The sequence below is a fragment of the Podospora anserina genome, chromosome 7 (assembly GCF_000226545.1).
Source record: "Podospora anserina S mat+ genomic DNA chromosome 7, supercontig 1".
NCBI classification, from domain to species: Eukaryota; Fungi; Ascomycota; class Sordariomycetes; order Sordariales; family Podosporaceae; genus Podospora; species Podospora anserina.
In genome coordinates, this window is record NW_001914854.1 from 3,350,977 (window position 1) to 3,373,435 (window position 22,459).

Below are 22,459 nucleotides of genomic sequence, written 5' to 3' on the forward strand. Positions count from 1 at the left end.
CTTGCCCCGAGTCTACGCTTGGGCATAAATCGTAAACCCACATGTTATAAGCAGCTTTTTGCTCTTCCCGAGTGCCAGCCTGCCGGGAATGATCTGACGAGAAAAGCGAATGCTACTGTACGCGCAGGAAGCAGCACACATGCTTGCTGCACATATCCCACCCGGCACATGACGACAGGATGGGGTGACAGTGCAAGAAACATGGAAGCATGACGGACATGGATTGTCGGAATCTGCCAGCCAAGGACCAGGACCGGGACCGGGACCGGGAAAAGGACCGACATGTTGGAACCCAATTGACTGGAGCCGAGGGAGAGCAGCCGGGGCGGGTTGCAGATACGGATAATCACAAAAAGGGGACCCGATGACTCTCGTTTAAATCAACTACATGCTGCAGTCAGTGGGCTCGGTGTGACGGTTGCTACCTTGCTGTCCCGTAAAATGCTCGAGGGCAGTGCCTACCTAACCTCCATGTGCCCTGCAGCATGCCAAGTGTTGTGGCCCGTTGGGAAAGCAGTGGGTGATACTGTATGGATGGATGATGCTGTGCATTGTGCAGGTACGTACGACCTGACACTGATACAACGGGCCAGATAACCAGACCACAGGGCTCGTTGATAGATAACTGTGCCGGGGAGACAGGACAAGGAGTTTTCTCAACCGCACAGCAGGGGGGAAAATACGAGCAGTTGGGCAACGTTTGACCTGACTCTTCTCGTTTCTCTCTTACTCTGTTGATAGGGAGTAGGTAATGTAATGTACTGTACCTACCTTAACCCACCACCACCAAGACTTGGTTGCATATGCACTCCATCGGTTCAGTCTCTTTACCTTAGCATTCCTTCGCTCCATTCTGGTGCCATCCATGCCCCATGCCTGCCACGTTTTGTGATGGTTGCGTCGCACAGGGCTAAAAAGCCTAGTGAGAAAAAGGAAAAAAGACTTGTTTAGCTCCCTTTCCGTTACCATCTGGCCATCCCAGCCCGTCCCGCACACTACCGCAGGGTCCGTCATACCGGCGCACTGGAACCGGGACGGGACGACATGTTTTAGAGGGAAGCTGAGGTGAAGAGCCCGTCACCCAAGTTTGGCACTAAAAGGCCGCGGCTCCGTACGGGCTGCACTGTGCGCGCTTGTTTGCTTAGCCTCGTCCGCCCCCCTCCCCCCCAAGCCCGGGCGAGCGGGCCTGTCCCTGGTTGACTTTTTGACGATCGCCCCGTGCGCTCCCCCGGATCAACGGTCAGCGGGTAATCATCCCGTCCCGTGCCGCCGCCGCGGCTCCGCCCCATTCCCCCGCACCCACCTCCACTTTGCAGACGGAGGTGGCTTGCTTTTGCACACGCGATGCCCGGGTCTAGGAATAATAAGAGCAATTACGTGCATGGGTTCTAAAAAGAGGAAGTCAAATGCGCCAAGTAAAAGACGAGTCTAGCGCAGCCAATTCATGCAGCTTGTCTTCAGTTTGGCCGTTCCACCACCATGTACACAACTCAGCTAGAGTCACTATCTATTCGCAGAGACAAAAACAACCCGGAAAACTATTTGCAGCTCTACCTTGAAATGTTGACAGCCTTTCGGTTTGCGGATGACAGCCAGTGATCAGCTTGAAAGTGCAGCAATCTGCAGCGGTGTGTGTGTGTGTGTGTGTGTGTGTGTGTGTGGAGACTGCCCAGTCATTTTTCGGTTGGCAGATTTCAGGAAAGGTTGAGGCACCAGCAGCTCACCTTAAAACCTTATATTCACACCATTTCAAGTCCTTCCCTCGCTCACCCACAAAATAAAAATGGAATAACTTTTTTTTTGCAACGAAAGTATCAGATACCCCCTTCTCTGCAAGGCATTCCCCTGTTTGTGGCTGCCAGGAACGACACACCTTATTTCCAAATCCTCGGCTATCAACGCATATCAAGTCAACACCCTCTGACATCATGGAACAAATCACACAACCAAGCACACGGGATCAAAATGCCGGCCATGGACTCGAGCAGGATATCACTGTACGGCCAAATGAAAATGATGAATGGCACGAGAGCATCAGGGACGCATTACGGATACTAGACCTACCAGACAACTTCACCGTTGGGCTCGACCTGATGACCATGACTACCACCACCAGCCTCCAAGGGTTTCAGAAAATCCCGCCAGGGCGTCATTTTCTTTGGGTGCAACAACCAGGTGCTCCCTTCCGGTCAGGGTACTGGTTCGTGTCAAAAAATTGGCGAGGAGATTTTTGGATCATAAAGTGGGACAAGTTCAACGAGGTGCTGGCCGAACTGACTCCCGAGGAGAAGAAGGATGCTGTTGACAGAGCGGATTTCGAGAAACTCGTACCATACACCCTTGATGGGCTGACCAACAACAAGGGCCGGTCCGGTGGTGAACCGGTAGTTGCTGATTACTCGTTTGCACCCACTGACTCTTTGCAGCCGGTTTGGTCACGAGATCCTGCGTCCCTCTGGGCCATGCTGACGGATGATATTACTACCGACACCATTCCTCGAAACAAATTGGAGCCACGTAACAACGAATTTCTTGTCGATTCGACTACTGATCGCAGGCCAGACCTGCCGCTGGAAAGTAGTTCAGCAATGCAAGCAAAATACGATGGCCAGTTTCACTTTATCCCGTTCTCCCACATACCGAGGGAAGCCGGGTCCGGAAGATTAATTGGCAGACCACACGACGAAATAATGGACGAGATACTCTCCGAGATACATTTCTCCTTTCTGACCGGAACTTTGCTCAGCAACCTGGCCTGCCTTGAGCACTGGTGGGACTTGGTGTTGAGAGTGGTGTTGAAATCCTGGGATTTGGTTTGGGCACGACCGAAGTTTGTGGGGGACATGATTACGATTCTGCATGCCCAGTTGTACTTCACAGAGGTGTGTCTTGAGGGGGACAACACGCCTGTGTTGGGTGGGGCCAAGGGGAAGTCCAAGACTGAGGCTGGTCCGAATCCGGATAGGGTGTTGTATCAGGTCAAGAGGGGAAGCAGGGAACGGTTGAAGAAGGCGCTGGAGAGCTTTAGACAGGACATGAAGACTCGTGTTCAGGGGCAGGACACGATAATTCGTATTCCAGGGCGGAGTGGGAAGATTGCAGAGGCCAGGAAGAGGTTTGAAGAGTTGGAATGCTTCTTGTTTGGTTTGGGCTGGGACCTTGGGGGAAAGGGTTCTGGTGCCAACAGAGAGGACAGCAGCAGTAGCGAGGATGAGGATGCAAAGGAGGACGAGAACTGGAATAGCGAAGATGATGATGATCAGCCGGTTATGGTTGAGTTGGACGAGAAGGGAAGAGAAGTCGGGCTGGTCAGCTTTAACGACTAGCTGTGTTGGCGCTTTGCTGTGGTGTTGGAACGCGGGACAATTGAAGGCCCAGCTCTTTGGTGGTTATCTTCTCGGGGGGGCTTGGATTGGTCTTTGGGTGCATGGTGCAGAAAAATGATTCCTGAAAGCTGTTGGTAAAGTTGGGCTGGTGCTTTGAGTCCTGTCATAACCAAGCTTGCGTATTTGGCAAGCTTATTGTGGCTGACAGGTGCCCCTGAATCACTGTTTATTTGCCAAGCCAGGGGTGCCTCCGGTGGTTGCTGTGGGCGAACGGCCCAGTGGGACTTCCCCGGATTCCCCAACTGTGGCTGCTTATCTCATCGCCCCGCCTCCCACCTTGAAGCTACCCGCTTTCATTCATCATTCGTCACCAACCTCACTCATTCACCAACTCACCCTGCTCATAATCCCCAACACCAAAACACCCTGCTCTCATTGGTCCAAGGAAAGCCTAACACCGAAATCATGTCCCGCAAAGGCGTCGGCCTCGCCGCCTTTGATCGCTCCCGCCTCACCTCGGCCTCGTACGCAAACCACGGCACCGCCCTCCGCACCACCAACGCCCAAGCCCTCGAAACTCAGCTCTCCGTCTTTCGCTCCCTCCTCCAGCAGTTTGCACAGCAACACGGCAAAGAAATCCGCTCCAACCCCTCTTTCCGCGCCCAGTTTGCCCGGATGTGCACCGCCATCGGGGTGGACTTTCTGGCCGCCTCGGCCAGCCACGAAGGCAGCGGGGGAAAGGGAGGGGAGAGCTCCATCTGGGGCCAGCTGCTAGGGAGGACGGTGAACGACTTTTACTTTGAGCTCGCGGTGAAAGTGGTGGAGGTTTGCTCTGACACGAGGGGGGAGAACGGGGGGTTGATTGAGGTGAGGAAGGTGAGGGAGCTGCTGCAGGTGAGGCAGGAGAAGCAGATGGGCGATCCGGGGCAGAAGGAAGGGGGGGGGTTGACGGAGGATGATGTACTGCGGGCGGTAGGGACGCTCAAGCCGTTGGGGTCGGCGTACTCGATTGTGAGGGTGGGGTCGAAGCCGTATATTCGGTCGGTGCCGAAGGAGCTGAATACGGATCAGAGTGCTGTGTTGCAGGCGGTGCAGGTGCTGGGGTATGTGTCGGTTTCGATGTTGATGGTGAATTTGAAGTGGGCGAGGGCGAGGGCCAAGACGGCGGTGGAGGATTTGGTCGGGGAGGGGATGCTGTGGGTTGATAAGCAGGCTGGGGGTGAGTGGGATTACTGGAGTCCTGGGTTTATGCTGGAGGGGCAGGACGGTGGTGGGTTTGGGGGGTGAGGGAGTGGTGATGATGGCTGGTGACGAGCTGAACCGATGTGGATGAGAAAATTCCCACCCTACCGGCTCAGCGTTGTCAAAATCATGCTGTCTTGTTGCCCTCAAGATAAACTGCAGGCATCATTGTTTGGAGACGCCTCTGGATTCGCCCCATCTCACCATACACAAGACTCAGACGCAGGCGCTTTCAACCCCGACCAGACGAGGCCTCATCATTTGGGTCCAAAAGCAACCTACCTCACAGGCTTTCGAGGTCTAGGTTACTGCGGTTTGTACAGGTTCTGGTTGTGTTCTAGGAATGAAAAATGATTGGGACAGGATAAAACACAACAAAATCGACCAGAGGCCCTCTCAGGAGAGCCGTTGTGCATGGGGAACCTTGATGACGGTTTATATCATGGTTGGTAATTTGATGTTTTTAAATTAGATGGACAACCCAACACTGAACTCGGTGTTGAATTTAAGAATAACATTTATTTGTACGATTGTTGTCTCTTGGATTGCATGTTTGACACCGGATGGCAAGTGGCATATTGCATTATCGATTGTTGTCTGTCATCTTAAAAAACAAGCAAGGGGCTCTGCCTAATCATTTAAAGCAAATAGCCACCCAAAGCGAGAAATACAACGCTGTAGAAAGGGTATCCCCCATACGCTGAAAGATCCGGCCCCTATAACCCAACATGACAAGGGGTGAACAAATTGCCATTTGAGAAAAAGAAATGACATAACCTTTATGCATGCAACACAGCTAGTGCAGCCCACTGGCTGTTCCACTCGCTCTACTACTTCTGCTCCTACAACGTAAGATATTCAGCTGTGAATGCCTCCCCCATTACTGCTCGTTGGACATTCCTGAACTGGGGCTCAAACCCGGGGGTACCCCCAGAGTGGGGGTTGTCAGCTCTGTAGTATCTGCAACGCCATTGGCTGTCGTTGTGACAACAATGTCTGCAGTCCCGAACTCAACTGCCTCCTCGGTCAAGGCCACCCCCTCGATAACCTCCAAAGGTTCAGATCCAAAGATGTCCATCCCATTGGCCTCTTCCGCATCTGTTTTGTTGTGCTCGGCGTGTTCAAAGGATGAGGACAGATCAGTCTCGGATTCGGTATCGTCATCCTTGACGGAAGTGGTGTAGCCCGGGGCCGTGATACGAGTCCATAGGCCATCCAAGTCGACGGAGAAGACTGGCTCGGCTGTCGTTGGTGGCGAGGCTAGTACCGGAGGGCCAAAAGTCGAGATGGAGGCAATCGGATCCCCCGTATCCTGATCGTAAACCATGCCTGTCGATTCCGTCATGACGTGGTCATCAATGATCTCGTTGGGTGAGACCGAAGAAGAAGAAGAAGCTACAGGGGCACGGGCTTTGTGGCCACGGGGCTGGTTCGTGGGAATACGTCAGTGGAATCTCAGGGTACATGGGATAAAAAGAGAATGGACTTACCAGTGGAACAGGCCGACATCCCAAGTTCTTTACAGTCTCCGCATCGACACATGGCCTCATTTTCACTTGGCTGAACGAATACCCAGTGGCTACAGTGGGAGGTATATCTCCGTTCAGAACACCATCCAGACTAACCCAAGACTTTTGTCTACCGATAGGGTGGCATCTGTGACAGACTTTGTGCTGACACTCATACTTGGGGTCCGGCATCCAAGGACGGTCGTCATCGGGGTATTTGAACCCGTACTGATTGTTGAAGTCCTGGTCCCGAAGACGCTCGTTAGTTATCACGTCCAGGACGTGGTCGCGTTGGGCGAGAATCTCCTTCAACTCTTCTGGAGTGTAGTTCCAGAGTTGCTCCTGTGATATTTCGTCCAAGAAGCTGTACTTTTCGCTTCGTGCGTCTGCGCCGTGTTTGCCGAGTGTCATTTGCTGGGAAAAGTTGTGGCCCAGTTGATCAAAGGCAATCTTGGGGGGTTTATGTTAACAAATGATTCTGTATGTGAGTTTGAGTGAAGAGGCACGTACCTGGAAACCGAGTTCTTTTATCCCAATAATCAGAGGTTCTCGGTCCATGACACAGCGATACAGCCACCCAAATGGGTGAGACCTCTTGCAGCTATCGCACTTGAATCGCTCGTTGACCTGGTACAGTGTTGACATGACGGAATGGTGGCAGTTTGGCCTCCAGGCGCGGGAGAGTCGAGCTGGAGGTCTGAGCTGGTAGGCTGTGAGGCTTGAGAGTGGGATGCTCATATCGTGCGGACGTACGGGCACGGCCTGGGGATCGTAGTTTGACAGCGCGAGATTACGAGGCAAAACTCTCTGCTTCCCCTTTCCCTCATCATCATTATCACCATAAGGTGGACTCTGCTGTTGTTGTGGTGGGCCTGAGAAGCCCGGGGGTGGCTTTGATGGGGGTGTGGTGCCCATGTTGTCGAATAGCGATGAAGGAAGAGGCCTAAAGATGGCATCCAGATTACAGAAACAACGCTAGCGAGCTTGCTCGGCTTTTTTATTATTATGGATTATGACGGAGCAGTCAAGTCGCTGACGATTTCGGCGGAGACAGCCATAGATTCCGGAGCCAGGCAGACTCACCTGAAGGTCGCAGGCGTGGGCTTGGAAAGCCGAGCACTCCCTTAGCCAGTAATATTCATCGCGTTTGCTTACCTTCAGGATTGGCAGGAGCACAAACTGGAAAACCATTCAAAGCTTCCATCCATCGCGCCTTCCTTCTTCTCCACCACAAGCCTAGAGCCAAAGCCACCAAGACCCAGGTGAACGGGAAGGTGGGGAGATGGGCAAACGCTCTTTCCCACGACCAAAGCTTGACATCAGAACTCAGATAAAACACCTATCATCACCAGAGAAATACAACACCTACCTGCGATGGGTTCCTTTTCTTCTGCTTTGCTTGACATGATCCTAATGTATTTAGCTCCCGGTTGCCTCCTTGAAACAGAACTCAACATTGCCATCCGTTTTGTACAACATCGGGCAAGGCTGGGATGTCACCAGCTCAAGGCCACAACCACACACAATTCATCCGTTCGGTCTGCCTACATTGAGGGTTTTGTGAGTCTGTGGCGGGGTCTTCTCTTCTCTGACCTACGAGGTGTGTAGGTGGAGATGTGGAGGGGAGTGAGTGTCGTTCATGCCTATCCGAGCCAGACTACACATGTGCAGAGTACCTAGATTGATGTGATGGAACAAGCCTTCTAGAAAACCACTAGATACTTGTACACGCAGGAGAAGATGTCCATTGTGGATGAGGTGGAGGTGAAGTTAAAGGTCCAAGACATGGATGGCATGCGGCTCATGAAAAACCGGGGCTGTGTTATCGCCATTTAAGGCTGGCAGTGGAGCTACCGAGGAAGCTTTCCCACAGCTTCCGTTCATTCCATTGCTGACTTCTTCGTCGGATAGCAGTGCCAAATGGCCATGTCACAGCCAATCAGACATTTTGGACATCCCGAAACCCTGTGCGTCAAGGCGTGGTGCTTGTGGTCTGGATGACTGGCCCAGACGAGCTGAGATCTGGAGGAAGCAGTGAGAGCGACAGGGATGAATGGGCAGGGATCAGACGTTGCCGTGTGCTGTTGTGCTGTGGTTGCTGTCGCTCTCAGCAGCTGTGGGGGAAAACAAAAGCCTCGGGCCATGGGAAGAACAACCAATCAGCGGCGTCCCCTGTGGTCTGCATTCAGGTCCCCACACGCCTGTCTTGAAGGGCGGGCCCCTGTCGCGACGCCCGTCGATGGGGGGAGAGCTCGTCTGCTCCCCCCCAGCGCCCCAATCCGATCCAAAAAACCAGCCTCCCCGTTTCCCGAGCTGGTGCAAGCCGAGATTTCGCGACGACGGCCATCTCTCCTCGATCCTCTTCACCGTACCATTCCTGCATCACACTGGTGAGTTGTTCTTTTTGCCTACCCCAGAGCATTTGTCATTTCCAAGCCCAATTGGCTTTCTCCTCCAGCTGCGACGCGCCTCCGTTTCGTTTGACTTGCAGCCGTCGTCATCGGGATTCGAGACCCGCCCTGTTGCCCCCGTACTCTCTCCACTGTTGTAAACAAAGCGTTGACCTGGGCACAAGGTAGACAGACCACCGACACCGAACTGTGCGCCGCCGCCGCGACACCGAACGAGTTATACATATAGCTAGATGCCGATTTGACCGCGCCGACCATGTCGTCCATCAAGATTGAGCGGGACACCGTTCAGCAGACCATCACCGATGCCGCCAAGAGCGTGAGCAAGAAGGATGTTGGCTTCGTGGGCAGCACCGCCGCCGCCATCGCCGAGGCTGCCCACGGCGACCTTCCCGGCACCACTGGAAAGCATCCCATCTCGGCCGTCGTCGGTACTGCCCTCACCGGCGGCAGAAAGAATGCCGGGACAAAGGGTTACCTCGCTGCCTACCTCCGCCAACTAGAGACCAACCCTCTGCGGACCAAGATGCTCACGGCCGGCACGCTCGCTGGCGCTCAGGAGTTGATCGCATCGTGGCTGGCCAAGGACCGCAACAAGCATGGCAACTACTTCACATCCCGCGTGCCCAAGATGGCCACCTATGGCGCACTTGTCAGCGCTCCCCTCGGCCACTTTTTGATCTGGCTCTTGCAGAAGACCTTCAGCGGCCGTACCAGCCTGCGTGCCAAGATCTTGCAGATTCTCGTCAGCAATTTGATTGTAGGTCTCCTGTGACACGGCTATGTTGAATCAGGCCATGATGTGCTAACCACAGTTGTTTCTTCAAGATTGCCCCCATCCAAAACACCGTCTACCTCGTCGCCATGGCCTTGATCGCGGGTGCCAAGAACTTCCACCAAGTAAAGGCCACGGTCAAGGTTGGCTTCTGGAAGGTGATGAAGGTGAGCTGGATCACCTCGCCTCTCTGCCTGGCCTTTGCCCAGAAGTTCCTGCCCGAGCACACATGGTTGCCCTTCTTCAACCTTGTGTCCTTCATCATCGGCACCTACATCAACACCATCACCAAGAAGAAGCGCCTGGCGGCCCTCCGCAAGAAGCACTTTGGTGAGGGCCGCGCTCCCGGCCCCAGCGGTGCCCCCTCGACTCTGGGCCGCCCTGAGGATTACCCCCCTCTCGGCCCAAACCCCCCTTACTAAATTTTGGGGGTTCCATAATAAAGCTATCGAGGGAACCGTGATGTGCCTGCCAAAGAGGAAAACGTGTGACCGCTTCTCTCGTGTTTCTCTGGAATATGTCTGAATAAAAGGGGGAAGGGACACATGTCTAATGTCAGTGGGGCGGAAGGATTGGAAAGGGCAATGATGGTTGGCTGGATGGATATTTTCTAGTTACGATGATACATGTGTATGCGTGTGTGATGTGTCCGAGCGCGAGCGAGATTCTGTATTTTCGGTTGGCGAGAAGCAGGAATCCTTGCTTTCAGAAGGGAGTTATTTATTCTTTGTGTTTGTCTTGAAAGGAAAGGTGGAGGGGTGGTTGGATACCTGATTTGCACAATTTTGGTTGGTTTTTATTTTATTTATTTTTCTCTCGATTTGTTCATGAATCAGCTATTTTCCCTGGACTTTGGGACCTGAGCTCGAGGTTTTGGCCTTGGGGGGCAAGAAAGATGAAAATAAGATGGATATATGTTTACTGTCTTGGTTTAGACTACCGCGTGTATGTTCTGCTGAAACGTTTTGACGAAAAAAAAAACGATTCTTTCAGATAGGAATCGCCCTCATCTCCTCTAACGTCCAGTACTTCCTCATCGTCTCCGCCTCCAGCTCCTTGACCTCGTCATCCAGATGCTTCATCAGCACCTCCCCCCAGGTGTCCATCTTTTCCTTGAGGACCGACAGCTCCAAGTCGACCTCGCGGCTCTTGCACATGAGGATGTACTCGTGCAGCTGGTCCATCCCCTCGTGGATCAGCTCGTGCTGCCTCAGCAGCTTGTTGCTCTTGCCGGCCTTGAACTGGGGCATCTTCTTGGCCAGGATGGGGTAGAGGTGGGTCTCCTCGATGGAGTGGTGAGACTCGAGGTAGCGGACCAGCCGAAGGCCCTCGTCGAGGAACTGCTTGAGGGACATGTTTTGGGGGCGGCGGGAGTTGACGCAGGCTGTGTAGAGGATTGTCCACATTCCTACAAAGTGGTCGTGCTGGAGAGGTAAGAAGGGAAAATGAGAGATGAGTATGTGAGGGAATAGAGTGAAACAAACAAAGGTATGGCAAAATATGAACAAGCTTACAAAGTACTTCATTTGTTCAGCTAAGCGGTTGTAGATTTTGAACTCGGTTGGTGACAGTGGCGGCAGTGACGAAGTTGTTGCAGTGGACGACGCATCGTCATTGGCAGTAGGAGTGGTTGGCTGGGGAGATGAAGTCTGAGTGGTTGATTCATCTGTATTCACAGCAGCCTTTGCTTGCTCTGTGTCTGCCATGTTGGGCAATCTGTGTGTTGGCGGGTTGTTGAGCTTGGTGGTTTGATGTAATGCTCGATCTGCGCATGATGTTAGCCCAGGCACTGGATATAAGTAATAGACGCTCTACAGACTCTGAACCTGCAACAGAGATTGAAAACGAAGTGAGGCTGTGAAAGGTGCCCTGCTTGTCCTGCGGCTCAGCACAATGACAGTGGTTCTCATCCGGGCATCTAGCGCACCAAGAAATTGTTTTCTGCACAAATGACTCAAAGGTCTCGAGAAGGAATCAGTGTCTTCAGATAAATTGGTAATTGTCCAGTTCTGAGCCACGATTGAGTCAGACTGTGGTCGCGCTCTTTCGGACTTGAGACCTCAAAGATCATTGTTACCAATAGGGGGGGTGTTGGTGATTTGGTAAGCAATTAGCAATCCCAATCCCCTCACATTAGCCCCGGTCACTGCGCGGTATCCCCTTCTGGACTTACAATGACAAACCTCTATTACTGGAAATGCTCAGCGGACTTCTCTTGATATGGGGCACATATTGTATTTTCACGCCTTGGGACAAAAGGGGTATGATATTACATTTGTAACTCCATGAAATCCAGCCGCTATCGCTAAAACCCTGATATCAGATGCCCGTGTTAACCGCCTGCTCGACCCAGATTCGCCACCATATCATACCCATAACCGTGAATATTTTCACCCCTGAAACTGCGATAACCATTATTTGGCCATGAATGCTATAACTCAATGCCTTCCTCTTCTTTGAGGTTCACTGAAAATCGGGCTTGAGAGACCAAGTAGCTCGCATACTGGTTCCCTTCTTCTCCATCTGGGCCACCTTCCCAAGCGCAATCTTGAACTCTTCCGCCTGACGAGTACCTGTGCAATACTGATTGAAATGATCCACCAAAAGCTTAGAGACGACCTGACCACCATGGCGCTTGATAAAGGCAGGAATCATCTTTTCAAAGTCCTTGGCTCGAAGCGTCCTGTCTGGTGCTGGCTGGGCATTGGGAGTTCCTGGTCTCGAACCACTCGCACCAGCATTTCGGATGATGGCCGAACCTGGCGCAATACGTCTACGTGGTTGCACTGGTCGGCCAGCCTCTCCTACCTCACCTGTCCATGTCACGGTGCCAATAGGCACGTTGCGGGCTTGCTCGCCTGCGCGTCGAAGACTGAGAGCAGCTTGAGCGGCGATCCTGTTGGCTTCCTGCTGAATCATCTTCTTGTCCGCCCTCACAGTCTTTTTGCCGTTCATAATCTTATCGTGCTCCAAGGCACTGTGGACCGACCTCGCGAAAAGTCCTTCCATCAGGCGATCCTCTTCATTGGCTGGTGGGTCGGGTTCTGCTTTGAATGTCTCCAGACTAGCTACCCCCTCAATATTGCGGAGGTCGTTTCCCCCGTCATCCTGGGGCTCAGCCTTGACCGTAACGGAGGCGACTTCACGAGCAGCTGCCTTCTTTGCAGAAGGGCCGAGCAGAACCCTATCCTGCCCAGGTATAAGAAGCTCCTTGGGTCCGGATTTCATAAAGTTCTTGGCCTCACTTCCCTTGAACAACTGGCTCGTCTCTGTCATACCGTCTTCATACGAGCTGAGACTGAAAAGATCATGCAGATCGTTGAGGTTGAAGTTGGTCTGTTGTTTCGGGTCTTTGAGTACCTTGTTGGACAGAAATTGCTTGAAAATCTGGCGATGATAGATCTTCTCCTCAATCGTGCCAGCCGTCATCAGGCGGTAAATAGTCACCTCCCTCTTCTGACCCAATCTCCACGCTCTCTCCCGTGCTTGTACGTCCGTAGACGGATTCCAGTCGGGATCAAAGATGATGACTCGGTTAGCACCTGTCAAGTTCACCCCTAGTCCGCCGACCTTGGTTGTTAGCAAGAACACATCAAGACTTGGATCGTTGTTGAACTGGTCGACGAGGGTTTGGCGCTGCTTTATTGGTGTTTTGCCATCCATGCGCAGATACCTCACATCGTCCAGCCGCTGAACAAAAGCCTCAATGATATCTAGCATTTGTGTGCCCTGGGAGAATAACAGTGTCTTGTGTCCGAGTCGTTTCCACATCGGTAGCAGAGACTGGACGACTGCCATCTTGCCTGACTTCTCAACGCTCCCCCAGAGATATCCAGGCTCATTCTTAAGTCGGGGATTCAGCAGATCTGGATGATTACAGATCTTGCGAAGAATATCAATACCATAAAGCGACTGACGGCTCCTATCAAGGATCGATGCCATTTCGTCCGACTTGAGAAAGAGCTCGTAGGCCTCCCGCTGGGGCTTGGAGAGCTTGCAAAACAGAACCTGTTCGCTCTTTTTCGGTAGATCCGCAGCAACGTCTACCTTGAGACGTTGAAGGAGATACGGGCTGATGGCCTCTTTGAGTGTCTCGGCGCATTTTTGTGCTGTCATGATCTGAAGATTGGTCGCATTAGCGTAACCTCCGAGTTTGATGGGGACTTCGAACTGAGTCCGGAACGAAACCAGGGTCCCGAGGCGCATAGGAAAAATGAAATCGAAGAGTGACCAGAGCTCTGTGAGATTATTCTGCATTGGAGTGCCGGATAAGATGATCCTGTTTGGTGTTCGGAGCTCCTTGCAGTAGATTGTGATTGCAGTGTTGGGATTCCGAATCTTGTGACCCTCGTCCAAAACAGCATAACCCCATTCCACGGGGATCAAAACATCGCCATAGGTTTGGAGACCGGCATAAGTGGTGACCAGCACATGGCCGTGTTTCACCACTTTGTCTACAATCTTCTTCGCTGCCTTGCTGGATTTGGCGGGACTTTTCTTATCCCAGTTATCCTCCACATCTTCCTTTTTGCCCTCATCAAGGACGTTGAACATTCCACTGCCTGAAGAGTGTAGAATCGACACGCGGAGAGGTGGCCACCAGCGATGAAACTCGTTGACCCATTGCCGCAGAACGGTCGCCGGTGCAACTACAATGACTGGCTTGTTCAACATCTTGCTGTAATGTAAAGCCGCCACGAACGAGATCAGCTGTACTGTTTTACCGAGTCCCATCTCATCGCCGACGATGCCACCCACCTGCTGAGCATACAACTCAGCCAGCCATTGAACACCTGTCTTTTGGTAATCGAAAAGCGAAGGGTAAATGTCACCCGGGAGCTTCATTCCATTCTCAAATTGATGGTCAGGTTCGTCGGGAGAAGGCTTGAACCACTCTTCCTCGCCGTCCCACTCGCTCTCAACCTCTTGACCCAGTCTGAGCTGGCGGGCTCGCCTTGCACGACTTCTTCGCTTGACCCAATCTTCCAATCGGGCCTGATACACTGCTTCATTCCCGTCGTCAATGTTGCTCAAATCGACCTTTTCCTCACCAACGCCATCCGCCGCAGTAGCGACACCCTTCCCCCTTTTCCTCTTTTTCTTTGGAGTTGTGTCGGTCATGTCGAAATCATCCTCCAAAGACTCGTCCTCCTCATCATCTCTGGCACCGTCTTCTTCAGGCTCAAATTCGTCATCGGATCCTCCTTCGACCTCCTGCACAACTCTCCTCTTCTTTCTAGGCCGTAGCGAAAACTCCAACTCGGCCGTTGAACTGTTCTCGGTCTCCTCTGCAAACCCTGGCCTCCTTAGATTTTGATGACTTCGCGGCCCGTCCCCGACCTGCTCCTCGAGTTCCTCCGCAACAGCCTCATCTTCAGCTTCAATAATCGCATCAGCGAGTTCTCCTTCCACACCATCCGGTCTCGGTCCACCAAACGTCGCGAATGGGGTGATTTTGCCAGTCCTGATCAAATATTCTCTTTGCGTCTCATTGGGAAGCCTTCCACCCACCGCTCCGGCCCCTTTGGACTGTGTCTCTGCAGCTCCCTCCTGATGTCTAGCCTCAATCCTGGTCTCAAAGTCCCTAACATCCTGCTCACAAATCTCAATCTCAGAGTCCAGCCGGGTGATTTCCTTCTGAATCCTAAGCCTGTTGGCAGGCGTGAGGTGGCCAGAAGTGAGTTTGGCCTGTTGGGTCTTTCGCTGGTTTTCCAGCCTCACTTTTTGGATCTGGGCTTTCTCGATACGCTTCCTGTCGCGAGTGTCTTCGGCTTCGATAAGGGCTGCGTTGGCTTGGAGGGTAATGTCGCGTTCTAGTTCGTCTTGGTCACGGACGTTTTCGGTAAGGTGAGCAAGGGCGGAAGCTTCGTCATCGAGATTGGGGGCGGCAAGGTCGGGGACGGGGTTCTCCATTGTGCTTTCGATGGCGGCGTTGAATTCTTTGGTCGATGGCGGATTCGGTTTGTCGGTTTGTGGTATTTCTTGCGAGGCATCACCGGCCGCATCGGGGCTTTCTGCCTCTGGGGGGCTCATGATGACGCTGTATTTTGGCGGCATTGCGGACGGCAATTTGCGATCTGGAAAGCCAATTTCGAGACCTTCGAGGTGGAGTGAATGATGGCGTTCTGAAGCAATCAAAGGAGGAAAACAAGATTTCAAGTGCAATGAGACTGGATGGTACTTGCCATTCTAACTGCGACAAAAAATTAGGTGGAAGTTGTTGCTCAAAAGATGCCGTTCACTGTACGACGGACCTCCTGCCTAGAAGTCGCCATGGGAGCAATGACGCATCGAATCCACTCAGTCGCGCGCATCGAAACACCGCGCGATCATGTGACCTAAATTGCGTGCATCTTGCTTAGCTCAGCCCTGTGAGGCCAAAGTGGAGCCTTGGCAAGGGTTCAGGGGAGGGGGCCGACTTCAACGTTCAACATCCTTGCTCGACGTCAATCTCAACGACAAGTCATCCTATGTTGGTCATTTAGCTGGATATCGTTTTATACTTCCAACTTTCTCGACCATCACTACCGTGTCTTTAGACCATTGCGAAACTACGAGGAGTAGAGAAGCTTTCAAGGATCGTGGGCGGCCCGCGAGCATCAATATCAAGAGTGTGGCTGGTAATCTGACATTTGGAAAACTGCTGTTTAGAGCAACGCAAGGCTTTGGAGACTAGCCAATATCAAACCACTTATACAAGCATATCTGCAAGGAACAAATCTGGATCTACCTATACAGGCGCACAAATGAGAATGTCCAAAACAGGGTATAGTTCTAGACAGCCAGTCATGATCGTCAGTTACCCGTACACAGCTGAAAGCATGCCGTAGAATGTGTCAACTTAGCAAAACGTACTCGATGCATAATGGTCTCCCCTAGGCAATATCGCCGAGGCGTCCTACATGGCTTACCGAGATCTCCACGAAGATTGGTTACACTGATGTCTGGCAAGCATGCTATCCTATGAGATGGGAGAGCGGGAGATTTTCGTGTCAAGAAGACAAGCCAGATACCAATACTCTTGGTTGCTGCCCGTTCCGGGCTCTGGACTTGATGAAACAGTAGCCCTTGGAACGCAAGGGTGAGGTTGCAAGAGATGGGGGCATTGCCGCCATGAGCTCCACGAAACCATGAAAGCTGTACACCACACCATGCGTGTCTATCGCCCACCCGCACCGTACTCGTCAAAGGCACTGACTGCCCTTACACAGGTAGAATCCAGGAGCGGAGACCCGTGGAGTCTTTGGTAAAGGATGTACCGTTTGTACCGTCTTCTCCGGCCAGAAAACCTGGAACATTGACCAAAGCGGGTGGTCGTCTCACACTAGCAGACAAATTTTCCTCTCATCACCTCCCACTCATGTGTTCTGCCCTCGTCATTCGTCGGCCTCCTGCCCTTCCTTTCACCCGGTGGGCTCCTGTGGAAACCCCGCTACAAGAGCGAAGGCATTAGAAATCAGGGTGGTCCAATAGCCGCAGAACACGAAGGCTCATCTGCGAAGTCTCCTTCTCAAACAGGCAGACGAGGCGCTGAGAGGGGGTTCTTGGTGTGCAGTCGCTCTCTTCTACCTCACCGCCCTTTGCGATTGCTCGTTTCACGGGCCGGATAACATGAGGTATCGAGTTCTCTTGCTGTTGGGTCGCAACTTGGTAGGGAGGATCGATCTGTCTTTTACGCATGGTATACGGGTAAAGTTGTTCCGACTCTGGAGTCCCTCACCATGTTATCTCCGTACTTCAGGGGCGGCGAGGAGGAAAATGTTAACGGACTGGCTGGCAGGTGGTGTGATACACATCCAGTGAAAAGTTCGATAAGCTTTGATCGGGATGCCCTTTCTGCGACACACCGTCGCCGTTTCCCCGCTCGGTACCCTTTTGCCTTCTCCTTTGATCATGGCGTTAGGCTGTTTCCGGCCTTAAAGGTTGTTGATATACCCTCATATAGCGGCCTGATATAGCCCGGGTCTGGGGGTAGAACACGACTCCACTCTTGCCACAGAATGACAAAAAAGCGCGCTGCTGATGGGGCCCTCCAACCTCCTCAGATTCTGTGTGCAGTCGTCTCTTGATCGGTCATGGTGCGAGCTGTCTCGGTTTCTGCAAGTGGTAAGTATGTCGTTGTCTGGTTTTGCCGCAGTGCATAGACGGGGTCCACCAGTATCGCGAGTTCTTGGCGCTTACAGAACTGCAGACCCTTTCCTCATGTATCACTATCGGATAAATTCAAGATCCCTAAGAGTATCTGGAGATGACTGACGTGGTGTTTCTGTCGGTCCAAGAGCCACAGGCTGCCAACCTGCGCTTTGACACTGCTTTTGTCTTTTGGTCGTGGTCCCAGCCAGTCTGCTCCACCGGGTGAAGCAAGTCGCAATTTATACGAGACGCAAGTGATATCGCGGGCTTGATGGCCGCATGGTGTGGTTGCCAAGTCAGTGGGTAGGCCGCCCTCTACACTATATGTGCCGTCCAGGAGCAATAACCGCCAGCAGAGAACTGCGCGGCTTCAGCAGGTACCGCTTCAGGGCACCTGGAGATATACCATGAGCTTCACCAATCCCAACCACCTACTGAGGGAGACCAACACACTGAGGGGAGCATAAGACCGTATATTAGAACTTAATCTCCGATTGGGTCACGTCCCGTCTGATGTCGCAATGGGGGCGAGGCCATGATCCTCTATATCTGGAGTTTGTTATCTCGGCCGTACTTTGGAGTTGGGTGTTGAAGGAATGGGAACCATCTTAGCGTTATTTAGAAAGAAACACCGAACTCGCCTGTCTTGGGTGACAGTGGGATACTTCATGAAAGTTGTCGGTTGCTTTCAGAGTGCTGGTTAGAGAGCCACAAGCAGCACGAGCAGCAAGATTGCAAGGCTGGAAAGGTTTTGACGGTAGATGGCGAGGTCGAAACATGTATGGTCAGGCAAAGCCAGGTATCTGGTACACCGAGGAGCCTGTCGCTCACATCTCGCGGGACGACCCATAACAACCGAGAGGTGTTACGCATAGAAACCTTGGCGCCATCGCGCTACACAGACAGTTTCTCGTGGAGCGTGTTGCTCGATCACTGGTGAACCAAACTACAGGACGCAATTTCGCAGAGAAGGTAATGCCGTGCCCCGACCAAGGCAGTGGCGGTCTGCCAACCTCCATGAACCAGGCACAAAGATGACCTGAGGGCGGGGGAACGACAGTTCCAAGGTTGACTGGGTTAGGTGCCTAGGTGGCTGACAACAGGATCCAGGGAGATAGTGGTACATCGGCAGCGCAAAGGAGCTTTTTTCTCGGAGTATTACCGAAACAGGGGTCTCGCCTCCTGCAAAGAACCTGCCTGTCAGCGCCCAACAACCCCTGTGCTGTCCAGTCCTGATCTCCAAGCGATGTAGCTCCTGTGGCTGTCCAAAAGCGAAGCAGAAACCGATTCGACCACGGAAGGTCAAGAAGGCGTATCGTAGTTGTTGGCAAGTGTTTCAGTTCCAGATGCATGTGTCTGCCGCACGTCATGCATACTGCGCGTATATTGTTGCCAAGGAGCCAGACCATGACAGAGACGAGCCTCGTTGGGAGGGAATCTGGCGAATTCTCCGAGACCTACTTGGCGAAGCTGTAGCAGGGGCCAACTTCCACAACCCTGCCTCCAGGGGTGTGCCGCAACAGCCGACTGCATCTCTGCACGTGGAGGTTTGCTGTGACTCGGAATCCATATGTTGGAAGCGGACGGGGAATGCGGAGTAGCTATGAGGGTGACAGGCTCAATATACAGTGCAGCGACGAGATACTCAAAGGAGATCCCGAGGGGAATGGTGTGAAAGGTGATGATGTACCTATTTGTCACCAGATACCTAAGACACCCTGGGCAGCCGGCCCTATCTTGGCAACCGTTGAAGCGCACGGAGCAAGCCTTACTTCGTATGAACAGCTCCTAGATGCTTCTAGTTGGATCTGACTGTCGTGATTTGATCTGGATGTGAACTCTGAAGAGGAATAAACAATATACTATTATGTAGACAAGGCCTTCTCCTTGCCGTCTTAAAAAGTGTAAACATGGTTGATCAGAACACCTAGGAGAGAATATCGTAGAAGTATGTATGCCACTGCCTTTTCAGCTTTCAAGTCCCGATCCAAACACAGCTGGCCTGTGATATCTTCTGTGCACGCGACAATCCTCTCCGAGGATCCACCTAGCTCGTCCATAGCTTGCGCTTGTGTCCTCTCCTGTCTCTCGTGTGTATCCTCTTCTTGTCCGTCCATGCAAAAATATTACCCTTTCGTTGGCCCCCCATCTGGAAATCGTGCCTCATTCCTCGGTCGTAGGCGTTGCGTAGTCTATAGTCGCGCGCCTGTCGTGTATGTCGTAACTTTCCGCCCATCCGACCGAGTCTATATCATAAAAAAGCTAAAACAAATGTGTAGGACGAAATAGATGCCACAAAGGAAAAACAGAGCACAAAATTGTAGAATTTCAGCGGTTTCGGGGTATCTCAAATATTAGCGCCGCTTCTGTTCCAACAAAACAGCAAGCCCATCCCCTAAACATAAATCCATCCGCTAACAAAGAAAAGTAAATCAAGAAGCACGAGAGTGCGGAAAGAAGATGAAAAGGTATTGTCTGTGGATAAGCAAATCCAGTGTATGTGAAGGTAAATCCTAGATCGGGCCCTGTTCGATGGGCGATATGGACAATGTGTCTGTGGAAGCTGGAAGGAAGCCCCTACGGGTCGTACTGGATGCAGTCACTGGAGTTGTGACGGGTAAACGGTGGTGTCCCCCTCAGGTGCCGGAGCTCCTGGTGGAGACGCTGATTGCTATAAGTCTTCGCCTGATAGCTGTGCTGCCCTCTCGCGGCATGCAGCTGGTGTGAATCCGGTGCCGACTTTGTTGGCAACGATACGCCACTTTTCGTTTTCGTAATCTTGCAGAGCGGTTTTGAGTTTTTGATCCTAGACTGCTGTCAGCTTTTTCTGACATTACTTGTCAGAGTGCAAAGGGGGATACTGACCGTTTCATCCGTCCACTGTGTTGTCTTCGCCTTGAGTTTGGTGCAGTAACGCACTTGCAATGTCCCGCTTGACCGACCAGGGAAGAAGTCCGCAATTTGTTTCCACGTTAAGCTCTTGTTCTCCTTCAAGTCAATCAAGAGCTGATCATCCTCTGGCGTAAACTTCAGCTTAGGCCCCCTCGGTCTGGGAGCTGGGGCTGGCATCCCAGCTTGCCCAACCACGCTCGGAGCTCCGGCTCCTATGCTGCTCTCCCCATCACGTCGCATCAACTTGTTCGGAGGTCCTGTGTCTGGCAGCCGGTGGTGGTGATGTGCTGGCGGGACTCCCGTTGCTTGGGCATAGGCAGCGCCTAGGGGCGTTTGCTGCATTGAATCCAGCTCGTTCTGTTCAAGTTCCGATATACCGGGAACCGAAAGATCGAGATCATCAGGCCGTTGACGCTTCACGCCGGCAGTAGACCCATGGGTCGGGGTTAGAGATGGGTAGAGGGGGGGCACGACGTTGTGGGGAGAGGGGCCGGCGCCGTAATGCGATGGCCCTGGATGGGCAGGGTGGCCGAGATGTCGCGCCCCCGGATGGCCGCCCAGGTGCGATGGGTCTGTGAGAATTGGGTGAGGGTGAGGGTGAGGGTGATGTTGGTGAGTGGCAGGATAATGCTGTGGCAGGCCGTGGTGGGATTGATGGGGAGGCGGCTCATGGAGGGGCGGCGGCCCGGCGTGCTGAAGCGAGCCGCGATGGTGGTGCGTATCATAAGGATGCGGAGCTTGGCTCTGCTCGGCCGTATGCGGCTCCTGTGACGAGTAGTCGACATTGTAATCCGGTCCTACGCGATAATTGCCCGCCAGTGTGCCTCCGATGCATGGGTTCCGCCAGAGCGAGCCGCCCTGGCTGGTCGCCGGATTCTGAATGGAAAGAATTGGAGGAAACTGGGCCCCGCGGGGCTTCTTCGGCGGAGAGGTTGGCGTGTGGTGCTGTTCGTGCCCACTCAAAATGGCTGCTGTCAAACCTGGGACTTGCTACTTGCTCTCCTCGCTGATGAAAAGAGCCTGGCTGTCGAGGAAAACCAGGGCACATGTGGTGGTGGCTGCTGGTGAGCGGGCTCGTTCAGAAAGACTTCGGTGATAGGCTGTGTCGGTCACGTTGGTGTTGGGGGGTGGGCCCTCCTCTTGGTAGCTTACTGTGTGATAGCTACAGTATATGTGTGCGTGTGCGGTATCTCGCTGTGGGCGGTAGGCGTCAAATAGTATTACGTCGGTCTCGACATTGGCTGCTAATGATCGGTTCGGTCCAACTTTTGGTCGATGGTTTGGAAAAGATACAGGCAGAGAACGCAGAGTCCAGAGCAAGCGGCAGTGGGCATGACTGGCATTATATCGTCTGATATTCGGTACCGTGTAGCAGAGTGAGAGGGAGGGTGTGGGTTTAGTACCTGTTGCCTGCCTGCTTTGGGTCCAAGAGTTAAAGCATTCGTTAGATACTTCCCATGTGCCTGACAACAGATCGTTCCTGAGCAAAGGTGGAGCCCGAGCTACCTCGACCAACGATGACGGTAGCATAATTTGAGGATCTTATGCCATGGTCTAGCTGCCGGATATAGAAACCGCACCCCGGCAGCAGTTGATGATGCAACGACGGGGGCATGAGTGCTTGGCTTGACCGGCAGGGTTATGAATACAGGACTAATCTATCCTACTCAATGACCCCGGCCGACTCATACCAACGAGGGGGAACTAGGGAAACAAAACGGCCCAAAGAGAGATGTGGGATGGAAACCGCATGGAAGAAGACTAAACATCCAGCTCAATGGAGAATTAAAATGTGAAACAGGACCACCATGCAGGCGGAGACGGGCATTACGACAAGTGACTCCAGGTCCTTCAGTGAGATTCTCGTCCACTGCAGTAACGGCACTTGCCTTGCGAACCAAACTTGACAACGATGCTGCCGTCTGTCATCTCTTTGTGCGAGATCTGCTGGAAAAGAGCAGAAAGGGACTGGGGTCAAGGGGATAGCAGAACATCCAGGCCAGCCTAGCCTACTGACCAGGCTGGGAGGGCAGAGAGCTTGCAGGAAACAGCGCGAATGTACTTGGCGATGATGCTCGCTGGGGCCGGTCAGGTACTGGCGGGTACCCAGGAAGGACCACGGTACCTTGCTGATGAGTCCGCCGAGCGTTGCAAAATGCCGTGTGGGAGGCA

The 22,459-nt window shown here is 52.9% G+C and overlaps 7 protein-coding genes across 7 annotated transcripts, besides 3 other annotated features; 3 read left to right on the forward strand and 4 right to left on the reverse strand.

The window, feature by feature from the left end:
- The first annotated feature begins 1,457 nt into the window (after nucleotides 1-1,457).
- Nucleotides 1,458-1,475: a sequence feature (primer 7G10A).
- A 153-nt stretch (nucleotides 1,476-1,628) lies between these two features.
- Nucleotides 1,629-1,661: an STS (microsatellite 7G10).
- A 92-nt stretch (nucleotides 1,662-1,753) lies between these two features.
- Nucleotides 1,754-1,771: a sequence feature (primer 7G10B).
- Nucleotides 1,772-1,928: 157 nt separating this feature from the next.
- PODANS_7_11380 (uncharacterized protein) lies at nucleotides 1,929-3,326 on the forward strand (the record flags this gene model as incomplete). The annotated part of the gene is made up of 1 exon (XM_001908474.1): nucleotides 1,929-3,326. The coding sequence occupies one exon, from the start codon at nucleotides 1,929-1,931 to the stop codon at nucleotides 3,324-3,326; it is 1,398 nt and encodes a 465-aa protein (XP_001908509.1).
- Nucleotides 3,327-3,791: 465 nt separating this feature from the next.
- PODANS_7_11390 (uncharacterized protein) lies at nucleotides 3,792-4,613 on the forward strand (the record flags this gene model as incomplete). The annotated part of the gene is made up of 1 exon (XM_001908475.1): nucleotides 3,792-4,613. One exon carries the CDS (start codon nucleotides 3,792-3,794, stop codon nucleotides 4,611-4,613), a length of 822 nt encoding a protein of 273 aa, XP_001908510.1.
- Nucleotides 4,614-5,923: 1,310 nt separating this feature from the next.
- On the reverse strand, nucleotides 5,924-6,991 carry PODANS_7_11400 (uncharacterized protein; the record flags this gene model as incomplete). The annotated part of the gene is made up of 2 exons (XM_001908476.1): nucleotides 5,924-6,526; nucleotides 6,587-6,991. The coding sequence occupies 2 exons, from the start codon at nucleotides 6,989-6,991 to the stop codon at nucleotides 5,924-5,926; spliced, it is 1,008 nt and encodes a 335-aa protein (XP_001908511.1).
- A 1,752-nt stretch (nucleotides 6,992-8,743) lies between these two features.
- PODANS_7_11410 (uncharacterized protein) lies at nucleotides 8,744-9,684 on the forward strand (the record flags this gene model as incomplete). The annotated part of the gene is made up of 2 exons (XM_001908477.1): nucleotides 8,744-9,247; nucleotides 9,316-9,684. 2 exons carry the CDS (start codon nucleotides 8,744-8,746, stop codon nucleotides 9,682-9,684), a joined length of 873 nt encoding a protein of 290 aa, XP_001908512.1.
- Nucleotides 9,685-10,251: 567 nt separating this feature from the next.
- On the reverse strand, nucleotides 10,252-10,968 carry PODANS_7_11420 (uncharacterized protein; the record flags this gene model as incomplete). The annotated part of the gene is made up of 1 exon (XM_001908478.1): nucleotides 10,252-10,968. The coding sequence occupies one exon, from the start codon at nucleotides 10,966-10,968 to the stop codon at nucleotides 10,252-10,254; it is 717 nt and encodes a 238-aa protein (XP_001908513.1).
- A 757-nt stretch (nucleotides 10,969-11,725) lies between these two features.
- PODANS_7_11430 (uncharacterized protein) lies at nucleotides 11,726-15,319 on the reverse strand (the record flags this gene model as incomplete). Its single annotated transcript, XM_001908479.1, has 1 exon — nucleotides 11,726-15,319. One exon carries the CDS (start codon nucleotides 15,317-15,319, stop codon nucleotides 11,726-11,728), a length of 3,594 nt encoding a protein of 1,197 aa, XP_001908514.1.
- Nucleotides 15,320-19,972: 4,653 nt separating this feature from the next.
- PODANS_7_11440 (uncharacterized protein) lies at nucleotides 19,973-21,052 on the reverse strand (the record flags this gene model as incomplete). The annotated part of the gene is made up of 2 exons (XM_001908480.1): nucleotides 19,973-20,173; nucleotides 20,261-21,052. Coding segments are annotated over 2 exons (993 nt in total), but the record flags the coding sequence as incomplete, so codon positions are not given.
- Nucleotides 21,053-22,459: the final 1,407 nt, after the last annotated feature.